Genomic DNA, 14,073 nt, shown 5'->3' with positions numbered 1-14,073 from the left:
CGACAATATTATAAATCATTTTCAAAATTTGTGTACAAAATATTTGAAGGTGTTAATAGTAAATAATTTAAGCCATCATCAAATACCATGTTTATTTGACCATTATCTTGGTTTGTATGGGCACTCCTATTATTTTGAACACAGCTGTATATGTATAATACAATACTATATATAATATACGCATACCTTTTATTTTCGATGTCGATAGTTTGATTCTTGAACTTCCATGTAACATTTTTATTACTTGAATAGCATTTAACTGTAATATTTTCACCAATATTGACGATTTGAATTCCTAAAAACAAAGGGAAAAATTAAAGTAAGTAAATTGTGCTACTTCTTATATTCCCAACCCTTCCCACAATTTTGATGGCCTGTTTCTCTAAGACGAATTCAAATTCGTTTGAATTATTACCAAACTCTTGGTGTTGTAGGAAATATTTGTTTGATTGAAAATAAAATCAACCCAAACATTTTTCAAAAAACAGAAGTTTGGTAGTAGTTCGAACGAATTTGTATTCAAATCATCATATTGAAACAGGCCATTACAGTTAAACTTAAAATAATTTATTTTTATTATTTATTATGTTAATTATCACATTATGCAGCTATATACATACATTTGTGCTTCTGAATTTTAAAGGGGTTTAAATTAAAAAATAGCAAACATTTTGAAACCAAAGTGAGGGAATGTTCAAAAAAGAATAAAAAAAATCCACGAATGTTAAGTACAATTTGTGATGCATCGGATCTTTTCTTCAACATTTAACAAATTCGATAAATGCTAAATACAATTTCAATAAGAATAGCTTTGTTGTTATACCCTACATCACAATGTGGGAATAAGGTATTATTTTCTTTGTTTTGCTAAAAATTCATGTAACACCGCGAAATATTCGTCGTAGACACTCAATGTTGTATACCATTTTTCATATCTCGTCGATATAAAGCAAAAAACAAATTTCCGAATTTTTAGCTGTTCTGTATGTCGCAATAATAGCCCGATGAGCGCTAAATTTTTAATTAAGGTTTGAGTTTATGACAGAGAAGAAGCTAGCAATATGATGATCATATAGTATTTAGCGGGTAAAATGGACCGAAACTTTTGTGTGAAAATTTATTTTATATCTTTATACCTGGTAGACACATTCCGGCCACATGGATTATATTTGGAAGACGATCTCTCGGCCTTTTCGTTGATGCCAATTATGTTGATGTACGTGGTCAGATAACAGAGTTACAGCCTAGTATATACAAAGCCCCAATAACATAATATATTGGTGCTTTCCACAGTAGACTTAAATGAGGCGCTCAGCGCCAAAACGGCCTAACCCAAGATCTATCCGAAACCTTTTGAAATAAATAATAAAAAACTCCATATTGCATTGTATAACACTAGGATATACTACCTGCTAAAATAATGCAATGTGGAGTTTTTTAGTATTTATTTAAATAGGTTCTGGATCTCTTTATAGACAGTTTGATTCTTTTGGGCATGTGGGTTAGGCCGTTTTGGCGCTGAGCGCCTCAAATATAGACATAAATGCAGGGATTCCAGGGAAGTATATCTCAAATATTTAAAAAAAATTGAAATATGGGAAATTTACCCTACTTTAGTGTTGTCGAATTTGACGATATATTGTCATTTTGGCGATGGCCTAAAATGACGATTTTTCACTTAAGACAAAATTGTATCAAATAGAACCGTAACGCGGTATTTCGAACATTTTTTCTAGAGAAGCTGTTTGAACAAAAAGTGTCAGTTTTAGTCTGAATATGCTGCATAAAGAAAAAAATATAAAATATATTTAAATTCAATATGTGGCACTGGAGTAGGCGGCGATTGCTACATGTTTATTTATATCCAATTAGCAGTAAGCCATGCTGTATAGTTTTAAGACATCTATCAATAAAAAAATTGCCATAGCCACACAGCAAAAGCCAATATGTGGATAATCGCAAGGTATGCTTCTAATTGTAGTAATATTCACGAACGTGCAAAATGGTAATATGTACTTGTTATGTTCTTACGGAGGTGGTCGATTGAATGAAAGACGATGTTTAAACATAACAATCAATTCATTTATTGAATAAAAATTTAAGTTGTTTTATGAGTGGAAATAAAGTATTAATTATGAAGAACAATGAAATATGACGAAATATGTACAGATGAGATGTCTATTAATCGGTGGTTGTTAAAAGACTGCTGAAGGTAAACTGTGTGTTAAAGAGATGTAATAACTTAAAACTACTGAGGCATGCAACACTGCTATGATGTTGCCAGATTGTTGTATTTTATGTGGTAATACTAGGATTACCCTTATATCTCCCCTTTTAAGTTTGAACCGGGCTTCTTGATATTTCTTCTGGCTGTCTTCTATGTGTGATTCTTCTTGGTTGATAGTTGAGTAATAAAATCTTCACTTGACTGTTGTGATGCTGTATAATCCGTAGGATGCAATTAAATGTTGAAGTCTTGAAGTAATATATCAAGAGGTAATAATATCTCTGATGATAGAGGAACCTCACCAACTACTCTTGTTCGAAGTTGATCTGCATGGGACTTGATTAACTTTTTTCGACTTCCAACCCATATTGCTGGGTCGTAAGTGACTATACCTGTTCTGTTGATTATTTCTCCAGGAACCCATTATGATTGGTTGTGACGGAACTCTTTTGTATATACTAAATTTCCTGGCTTAAACGATTTAGGCTTAGTTCCGTGTTTGGCATTATACTGATTTTCCATTTTCTCGTTTCTTTCCAGAGCTGATGTTGAAGGCTTTCTAAGATCGTCGAATATGGCCCTCATTTTGTGTCCTAGAAATGCTTCTGCAGGTGATGAACCATTTGGTGAATTTGCATTTGGCATAGATCTGTACACTTCTTGAAACTTGCAAAGTATTTCCGGTATAGTTCCTTCCCCTTCCATTTTTTGAGTGCTCTTTTGAAAGTGTCAACAAACCTTTCGGCTTGTCCGTTTGAGCTGGGATGAAAACTAACCGTGCGTGTATGTTGAATGGCTCTTTCCTTGCACCATTGCTCGAAATTGTTAGAACAGAACTGTGTTCCGTTGTCTGACAGGAGCTGCTCCGGGTTTCCGCATTGTGAAACGTATTCGTTCATTAATTTAATTTTAGACATAGCTGTGATTGAAGATGTTTGATAAATGACTGGATACTTTGAGTATGCATCCACTATTAAGAGGTAGTAAAATCTTTTAATTGGACCAGCGTAGTTGATGTGAACTCGTTCTAGCGGTCTTGTTGTTAATGGCCATGATGATAAGTCTGTCTTGACTGGATTTTTACATACTAATTGACAATTTTGACATCTTTTGATGTAGTCTTCAATATCTTTGTCTAGGTTGGGCCAATAGACATAACTCCTTGCGAGCGTTTTGCGTTTTTCAATTGCGAAATGTCCACGATGAAGTTGTGTTAAAATTTTCTTCCTGAATTTTTGTGGAATGATTATTTTTGAATTTAAAAGTAGACATCCATCGTGATAATTCATCCTTATGTTTGAAATAAGGTGCTACTTGTTGGTCCACTTGATTTTGTTTTTCAGGTCATCCTTTTTCCATGTATGATAAAATTTTCTGAAAAATTTTATCAGATTTTGTTTCTTCTGCAATCATAACATTTGTTACTGGAAGTTTTCATATTGATTCATTTAAATCTTTTTGTATGTCCTGCTCAAAGCTGATTGATGCTATTATGAAATCATCTGAAGGTTTCTCGTGACATTTTATAAGCCTTGAAAGAACATCTGCATGTCCGAAGTCTTGAGTGTTCGTATACTTGATGTCAAAATCATGACCAAGTAGAATTAGCGCCCACCTTTGAAGTCTATTCGCTGTATAAACAGGTATGCCTTTTTTAGACCCAAATATGGCTAATAATGTTTTATGGTCTGTATGAAGTGTGAATTTTCGACCAAGTATCATGCGGTGAAATTTTTGTACTGCAAAAATTAAAGCGAGAACTTCCTTTTCAATTTGACGGTAATTTCTTTCTGCAGGAGTCAATGACCTTGAAATATGATGAATTGCTTTCATACTTCCATTTGAAAATGTATGATATATAACAGCACAAATACCATGACTTGATGCGTCAGCTGCTATATGGACTGGTAAATTTGGATCATAGTGTGTGAGCAAGAGATCTGATGAAAGAATACTTTTAAATTTATGTAGTTCTGCCTGGCACTCGGTTGTCCATTTGAAATTTCTCAGATTTCTCATATTAGGAACATATTTTCCATAATGATTAATGGAACCTAATAAAGATCTTACCTCGGATATATTTTCAGGAACTTTGAGCTATTGAACTGCTTTGATTTTTTCTGGATCTGGACGTATTCCTGTTTTATCAACTATTTGTCCCAAATAAATAATTGAGCTTTGAAAAAACGCACATTTTTCAAATTTTAGACGAAATCCGAATTCTTGAATACGTTGCAGTAATGTTTGTAAGGATTGCTTATGCTGTTCAATGTCTGGACTGGCAATCATAATATCATCGATATATGCCTTAACGCCATCTATACCTGTGCATAGTTGATCCATTATTCGTTGAAATGCACCTGGTGCACATTGCGCTCCTGGAGGTAATCTGTTGAATTTGAACAATCCCTTGTGGGTGTCGACTGTTAACAACTCCTTACTGTCGTCATCTACTTCTGTTTGTAGGTAGGCGTCTGATAGATCCAAATGGGTAAAAACTGTGCAGTTGTGACATTCTGCAAAAATCTCTTCTTGTGTAGGCAACAGATATTGATTAGGTTCTATGGCATTTTTTAGACTTGTTGAATAGTCTCCGCAAATTCTTACTTTTCCATTGCGTTTACTTACGACTATAGGTGCTGCCCACTTTGATGTGTCCACTGGAGTTATTATACCTAAATTTTCAAGACGTTGCAGTTTCACTGCGAGCTGCGTATGGAACTGGTCTTTTTGGTTTAAAAACTTATTTTGCATTTCGACGCCTCCAAACAATAGTATGCTAAGTCGACTTAGCATGTTTTCAAGTTCTTTACATTTTTATATTTAACGTCCTTTAACTTAAATTCTGTCAAATTTTGACAATGATCGGACAATCCGAACAGAAGTTATAAACAAATATTTACATTGCATAGTACTGAAGGTCAAAGACATTTCCAAACTTTTAGAGCTTGTCCTGCAAAACTCGCTTTTCAGAATTAGCAAACTATTATTTGGAGGTGTCGAACGTCCTTTAACTTAAATTCTATCTAATTTTGGTAATGATCGGTCAATCCGAAAAGAAGATATAAACAAATATTGACTTAGCATAGTACTGAAGTTCAAAAAAAATGTCCAAACTTTGAGAGCTTCTCCTGCAAAACTCACTTTTTAGACTTAGCATACTATTATTTGGAGGTGTCGATTTGGAAGTACCTTGATGTTTACTTTAGTTTTGGTACATAAACCCATTGAACTGTTGTCAAAAACTTCTTTGAATGATGATTTTATTTTTGATATTTCATCGTTGATTTATTTGATGAAACCATGCTGTAATTGGAATGTTCCATAGATTAAATTTCTCAATCCAATCTATGCCCATTACATTTAGTGATTCCACGTCTGAAATATAGCATTCCACTATTTCAAATTTATCTCCTATTGAGACTTCTGTTGAACATTTGGCTAAAAATTTCATCTCAGCATTTGCAACATTGGCGGTGTCTTTTGTTGGGGTTGCCTCAGGTCTTCCGATGCATTTCCAAGGTGACTCAGAAATTATGCTTATGTCGGAGGCTGTATCCACTTGTAATTTCACTTGTTTTGAATTAATACTCACTGTGTCATATTTTCTTAATTCCTTGAAGTGTACTTGCTTTGTTGACAATACAGTTTTTGTATAGAATTTTGATTTATTCTTGTTGAAATTCTGATGAGTCTTTCTTTGAATTTTGGTCATTATTGGTTTTGCTCTGTTGATATTGTGGTTTGGTCTACTCTGCCTGTGCATGCTATTACAAAAACCATCTTTGTGACCAATCTGTTGACATTTGGTACACTTGTGCTTGGAGTTGGGGCAATGTTTTGCATAATGCATATCTCTACAATACCAACATGCTGTTTTTGGTATATTTTGTTTTTGTTGAGGCTTACCAATTTTGTTGCACTGTTTCTGACTTCCCTCAATTAGTGCTGCCACTTTTTAAATCCAAAATATTTTGTGTTTTATTAACTAGCTTTTTTAGGTTGACTGCTTCCTTACTTTCATTGAGATGCCTTAATAAACGGATTCTGATGTCACTGTCTTGTGATGATTTAAGACCAAGTATGAAAATTAAACACTTGAACTGGTCTGTAGTTAAGTCATCCAGTTTAAAAAGTTCACACTGAAGATTGTCACGATTGGCATATTCTTTGAAATCGTCATTTTCCATCTTTATGATTTGGAAACACCAAATAGTCTTGTAAGGAATTTGATTGTGTCTGCCAATGAAAGATCTTGAGGTTGTTTTGGTAGGACAAAATTCTTGAAACGTTCATGAATGTGGTTGGACATTTTTCTCCACAAAAGTCCTACTTTGTCTTCATCGTTCAGTGCACTTGCTTCCCTTTCGAAAATACACAGTCTTACATAAGTATACGTACGCCCCATAAATCTCGGGTTTTAGAAAAAGTAATGATATCTATGAAATTCCAAGTACACAGGTTTATTTCGTCTCACTAATAAACAATATTTAATACAACAAAAGTATATTCCATAATATAAATAACGGTAAATTTTACAAAAACCAAAAAATGATACTTACAAAAGTATACGTACGCCCCAAGGAAATATGAGTATTATCGTACAATTTATGGAATTAGCAGCAAAATTTATACAATTATTGTTTTGGCGAATGTGTCTGGGTGTCCGAGATATATTTTGAGAAAAAAAAATATTTTTTGGGTGTTAAATGCCGTTATTTAATGCCAAACTTCTTGTATAGCTCGTTAAAGCGGACCCTTTCTGATTTCTTTCCGTTTTAGGTATTTGAGTATACAAAAGCCACAATTTTAGTGTCAGATTATAGATTTTGAGATCCTAGAAAGCTTTTTAGTTGACCTTGTGCATAACACACCTTCCTGGTTGTCGATAAATTCACATTTTTCCTGGGATATCTCAGGAAGTTAATAGATTCCTCGGAATTCTTGGCTCAAATTACATACAGAAGACCTTGAATTGTGTTTTAATATGGTCTTATATAATCCTTGGGCAACAATTGAATCAGAAATGTGAAATATTCAGTTAAAAAAAAACCTGCTCCCAAAGCATCAAAATATAATCACTACCAAAAATCATAAAATTTACACTGTGAACAACGTAGTTTTCGTATTATGACCATTACCGTCAATATAGGGTCGGAAAGTATCGGATAATTGTATATTTCTGATTAAATTGGTGTCCAAGGATTATATAAGACCATATTAAAACACAATTCAAGGTCTTCTGTATGTAATTTGAGCCAAGAATTCCGAGGAATCTATTAACTTCCTGAGATATCCCAGGAAAAATGTGAATTTATCGACACCCAGGAAGGTGTGTAATGCACAAGCTCAACTAAAAAGCTTTCTATGATCTCAAAATCTATAATCTGACACTAATATTGTGGCTTTTGTATACTCAAATACCTAAAACGGAAAGAAATCAGCAAGGATCCGCTTTAACGAGCTATACAAGAAGTTTGGCTTTAAATAACGGCATTTAACACCCAAAAATTATTTTTTTTTCTCAAAATATATCTCGGACACCCAGACACATTCGCCAAAACAATAAAATGTATAAATTTTGCTGCTAATTCCATAAATTGTACGTTAATACTCATATTTCCTTGGGGCGTACGTATACTTTTGTAAGTGTCATTTTTTGGTTTTTGTAAAATTTACCGTTATTTATATTATGGAATATACTTTTGTTGTATTAAATATTGTTTATTATGCCCTAGACAGACGGCAGCGTTAATATGCATTAACTGCCTTAATTCAAATTAATTCGTGCATTATCCACATTCTTAATGCACAAAATCAAAGGAAATTTAAACTGAATTTAGGTATTTCAACATGGCAATGCTGTAAAAGAGAGCCCATATTCATGTAGGAGAGAGAGCATATTCATGCTCTGAGACACAATTTGCATTGAAAATCAATTGTCTTTTGTCAAATTTCCATGTTTAAGAAAATAAAAAAGGAAAAAATATCAGAAATTTTCGCGTTTCTTTCAAATAAGTAGTGGTATTTCTGGAATAGAATAGCAGCTAATCGTTTTTCGCACCTTCTATCAAATCTATTTTTAAAATTTACCAATTCTATCGAAAATAATACCTTCTTCAAATGTTCCTTTAGAGTTTTACGACATTTTTTAATATTAAAAGGACTCAAAAATATCGCGAATAAATTAAATTTATTTTTGCATTATATTTGTTTCGCATATTTTGGCGAATTTTGTAAAACTTTATGAAATGGTCTGCTGGGTACAATCAAACAACACAAAGAGCTGTTTCATGAATGCAGAAACTATCGTCTGTCAGGGTAACAAGTTAATTCAAATTAAGGAATTTTTAATGCAAATTAACTCTGCCGTCTGTCTAGGGTATTAGTGAGACGAAATAAACCTGTGTACTTGGAATTTCATAAATATCATTTCTTTTTCTAAAACCCGAGATTTATGGGCGTACGTATACTTATGTAAGACTGTGTATGTCTGAAACGATTGTACCACGATTCAAATAATAAACCACTGTCAGGTTCATAGTGAAAATCCGTCATGGAATTTGCTAGATTCCATGAGGTGGGTTTTTGCCACTGATGTTTCTCCTGGATTTGATGAAGAAACTGTGTTTGCACCTTGTTGTTGTCCAGCGATGAATTGTGTGAGTTTATTTAGCATTTCCTGTTGGCTCGCAATCTGTTCTTGGTGTTGTATGTCTGTATGTGTGTACTAGGGTTATGACTTTTTGACATTTTTCCTCAAAAATGATTTCCTGTAGCAGGGATGAATGAACTTTTGCCTATTAATCACTATGCTATCGTTTATTCCACTGAAATATAAAAAAAGTTCACGCACAAATCGATTTTAAAAAAATAATTTTTTGAAAAAATATATGAAATGAAAAATTTTTTTTTTTCAAAAAATTATTTTTTGTTGCACGAATGAATAAATATAAGCCTACTAATAACTATAATAACGTTTATTTCATTCAAATATTAAAAAAGTCGCGAAAAAAGTCACTTTGAAAAAATTTAAAATTTTTGTTTTTTTGTTAAAAAATTATATTTTTGAATAAAAGCGTTTACGACATTTTTACGATTCTTAGAATTGAAGAAAAATAGTGAGAAATAAATTTTATGTCATTTTAATTATCTCATGTGGCTCTAAAGTTTATTTTCAATTATATATCTGTTTTCAGTGACTTCAAGAAATTGTCCATAATTTTGATAAATTCAAATTTTAAAATCATTTTGTGCGTGAGGTTTTTTCACCGAATCACCTTATAATTAAGATTTTATGTAATCTTATGGCAAAACTCATCACGCTATGGTAGAGGGAAATGAGGTTGTAAAAAAGTCATAACCCTAGTGTGTACAGAAAAAATGATGAAATTCCCAACGTTGCTATGGTGTGTGTGTTGAGCTGAAAAAAATTGTTGTATATGTGAGACCGCAAACTGTTGCTTGTTTGTGTGTTTATCGCTGAAGATTTCTTGAAATTTTTTTTGTTAGAATATTCCTGATGAACTTGCGCTTGTGCGTTTTGATGTTTTCCTTGCAAATCTTCCTGCCACAACTTTTATTGTGGGCGATGTCTTGATGTTATTACGCAGCCTTGTTGAAAGTTCTGATGAAATTGTGAAATTCCTTTTGTTACTGAGTGCTGTTTTCACAATCCTCGTCGCCAAATTGTTATGATCTTACGGAGGTGGTCGATTGAATGAAAGACGATGTTTAAACCGGTGTTAATCACCACTGTGCTCGCGAGCCGTGTCTGTGTGAACCAGCCATGCACGCGTCTTTACGAAAAAGTTAACTACTACTCTTTTTCCCATAGAAAAACCCAAAATAGAATTCTCTTCTGCACCATTGGTGTGAACACACACAATCTAAATCAGGAGGAGGCATTGTGACTCACAAGAGAGCCCATGTGCTCTAAGTGAGCGTAAATTTGTTATCGCTCACAGCCTGTGTAGATGCTAACACGTTGTGAACAACAACAAATTTACGCTCATTGAGAGCACAGGAGAGACCCAAAAATGTTCTCTGCCTCACTCTGATCTAAATTGTGGTGAGTTTCAACGATACTCTCACCACCGATCATCTTCTTTGTTTTAGCAATGAATTAATACACACGATGTTTATCTAGAGCAAACCCGTTCGTGGGTATTGATTTGGTTACGAAGTTTTTCGGCAAATCACACACACGCGACCCGAACGCAAAGTAAGAGAGCAAATGTTTTGATTTTTTTACTTCAGTCTTGTACTGAATTTCATGCAAGTAGGTTGATGCCGCTTTATTTGTTTTTTTTTTGGGTACACTGAAAAGATTTTGCAGTTGTACAGCAAATATGTGGAAGGAAGAATTTGAAAATGATTTTTTGTTTTGTATTAATATTTTTAATGACGCAGAATGCCTCGTCTGCAATGCAACAATAAAAAATGTATATCCATCTTACCTTAGGCGTCATTATAATAAGCATACAAAATATCATTTAATGTGCGAAAAAAAATAATATGCCAGCGTAAAGATAATTTAACAAATAAAAATAATATAAAAAAGAACGAAATCGATATCATTAATTAACTCTTAGCAAACGCAGTTTTAATAACAGAAACTGAAGTGGATACTTTTGACTGTGATTCACTGTATATTATTTTTAATTTTTGTTTTTCATTTCATACTCAATATGAAAATCATCACCCTGTTCTGTCAGTGTAATTTTACCCACACATAAACAATTTAAGCGCTCGCTCTTCTTGGTCGGCTATGCTCTAGATCATAGCCGACCAAGAAGAGCGAGCGCTTAAATTGTTTATGTGTGGGTAAAATTACACTGACAGAACAGGGTGATGATTTTCATATTGAGTATGAAATGAAAAACAAAAATTAAAAATAATATACAGTGAATCACAGTCAAAAGTATCCACTTCAGTTTCTGTTATTAAAACTGCGTTTGCTAAGAGTTAATTAATGATATCGGTTTCGTTCTTTTTTATATTATTTTTATTTGTTAAATTATCTTTACGCTGGCATATTATTTTTTTTCGCACATTAAATGATATTTTGTATGCTTATTATAATGACGCCTAAGGTAAGATGGATATACATTTTTTATTGTTGCATTGCAGACGAGGCATTCTGCGTCATTAAAAATATTAATACAAAACAAAAAATCATTTTCAAATTCTTCCTTCCACATATTTGCTGTACAACTGCAAAATCTTTTCAGTGTACCCAAAAAAAAAACAAATAAAGCGGCATCAACCTGGGGCCTAATTCTCGAATCCGTTATCGAGCGAGTTTTTGTTCGAAGACAAATTACGAACGATCGAAATTTTTGGATTCCCTTGTACGATCGAAATTATTTAAAAAATTTATCGATACATACGGTTATCGAACGGTGAATCATATGGTAAACACAAAATACTACACACAAACAAGTTGTTGTGCGGCAAGTTTCTCGTAAAATGAAATGAAAACATGAAAATTTTATAAAATAATAGAAAATTGTGAAAAATTAAAAGTAATTGTGATCTGAAATAAATTCCACTATGTGAAAATATAAAAATCGCATTCTGGCATTGGAAAATATATTTTTAATTTTTAAGAAACATCCCGTTTTGTCTATTTTTTTACTCATTTTATTGAAAAAAGTATTTAGTATGTGATTTTGATTAATTTTATTGCAAAATGTTTCATTAAAGTTCGTTTTGTGCCACAAAAATAATCATTTCGACAGCAGATGTGTGGCGGGCAAAAACTCGCAAGATTCCACTCGAAAGTGTATTCGACAACGGATGCCAACGGATGCCGTAATCCAAATACTGAAAATATCGATCGAAATAACTCGATCACGTATGCGAGAATTAGGCCCCTGCTTGCATGAAATTCAGTACAAGACTGAAGTAAAAAAATCAAAACATTTGCTCTCTTACTTTGCGTTCGGGTCGCGTGTGTGTGATTTGCCGAAAAACTTCGTAACCAAATCAATACCCACGAACGGGTTTGATCTAGAGAGGGATAGAAAATCTCGTGTGTATGCCAGCCAAGATAATCCATATACGTTAACGTATGTGAGAATAACAATCAGTCGTCGTTGAGCAGCCGACAAGTAAACATATGCATGGATATACGCATAATTTTAGTGGGGACACTGAACAAAACCGCACACACCCGCCACATGTTTACTGGTCACAGGTCTAGCAACCACTGAATGCTGATACAAACTTTCTTGTGATTCTCTCACTACTTTACTCTCTTTTTTATTTTGAGCATCAATGAGTGTATGCCCAACACAAACGGAGCGGTTGCATTTGTAGTTGTTGGTGAACACTGGTTTAAACATAACAATCAATTCATTTACAGTGAATCACCGTCAAAAGTATATACACAGTCTTACATAAGTATACGTACGCCCCATAAATCTCAGGTTTTAGAAAAAGTAATGACATTTATGAAATAAATACAAAAATACAGAAGACCTTGAATTGTGTTTTAATATGGTGTTATATAATCCTTGGACACCAATTGAATCAGAAATGTGAAATATTCTGTTAAAAACCTGGTCCCAAAGCATCAAAATATAATCACTACCAAAAAGCATGGAATTTACACTGTGAACAGCGTAGTTTTCGTATTATGACCATTACCGTCAATATAAGGTCGGAAAGTATCGGATAATTGTACATTTCTGATTCAATTGGTGTCCAAGGATTATATAACACCATATTAAAACACAATTCAAGGTCTTCTGTATGGAATATGCGCCAAGAATTCCGAGGAATCTATTAACTTCCTGAGATATCCCAGGAAAAATGTGAATTTATCGACACCCAGGAAGGTGTGTTATGCACAAGGTCAACTAAAAAGCTTTCTAGGATATCAAAATCTATAATCTGACACTAATATTGTGGCTTTTGTATACTCAAATAGGGTCCGCTTTAACGAGCTATACAAGAAGTTTGGCATTAAATAACGGCATTTAACACCCAAAAATTATTTTTTTTTTTAAATATACACAGTCTTACATAAGTATACGTACGCCCCATAAATCTCGGGTTTTAAAAAAGTAATGATATTTATGAAATTCCAAGTACACAGGTTTATTTCGTCTCACTAATAAACAATATTTAATACAACAAAAGTATATTCCATAATATAAATAACGGTAAATTTTACAAAAACCAAAAAATGATACTTACAAAAGTATACATACGCCCCAAGGAAATATGAGTATTATCGTAAAATTTATGGAATTAGCAGCAAAATTTATACATTTTATTGTTTTGGCGAATGTGTCTGGGTGTCCGAGATATATTTTAGAGAAAAAAAAATAATTTTTGGGTGTTAAATGCCGTTATTTAATGCCAAACTTCTTGTATAGCTCGTTAAAGCGGACCCTTGCCGATTTCTTTCCGTTTTAGGTATTTGAGTATACAAACGCCACAATATTAGTGTCAGATTATAGATTTTGAGATCCTAGAAAGCTTTTTAGTTGACCTTGTGCATAACACACCTTCCTGGGTGTCGATAAATTCACATTTTTCCTAGGATATCTCAGGAAGTTAATAGTTTCCTCGGAATTCTTGGCTCAAATTACATACAGAAGACCTTGAATTGTGTTTTAATATGGTGTTATATAATCCTTGGACACCAATTGAATCAGAAATGTGAAATATTCTGTTAAAAACCTGCTCCCAAAGCATCAAAATATAATCACTACCAAAAAACATGAAATGTACACTGTAAACAACGTAGTTTTCGTATATAACCATTACCGTCAATATAGGGTCGGAAAGTATCGGATAATTGTACATTTCTGATTCAATTGGTGTCCAAGGAT

The 14,073-nt window shown here is 33.2% G+C and overlaps 1 protein-coding gene across 2 annotated transcripts in view; it reads right to left on the bottom strand.

Moving 5' to 3' along the window:
• The window catches only part of Ptp69D (Protein tyrosine phosphatase 69D), a 384,912-nt gene that overhangs the window by 307,899 nt on the left and 62,940 nt on the right, over positions 1-14,073 (bottom strand). For both annotated transcript variants that reach the window (XR_012412347.1, XM_073981639.1), the window contains exon 2: positions 187-295. Coding sequence is in view for 1 of the 2 variants with exons in the window: in XM_073981639.1 (XP_073837740.1) it covers positions 187-295 (109 nt within the window). In the remaining variant the exon portion in view is untranslated. The remainder of the gene's footprint in view (positions 1-186; positions 296-14,073) is intronic.

This window comes from Musca autumnalis, unplaced genomic scaffold (assembly GCF_047663935.1).
Source record: "Musca autumnalis isolate F117 unplaced genomic scaffold, ASM4766393v1 scaffold_4, whole genome shotgun sequence".
Taxonomy (NCBI): Eukaryota; Metazoa; Arthropoda; class Insecta; order Diptera; family Muscidae; genus Musca; species Musca autumnalis.
Note: the sequence above shows the minus strand (reverse complement) of the source record. Positions and strands in the feature narration are given on the sequence as shown.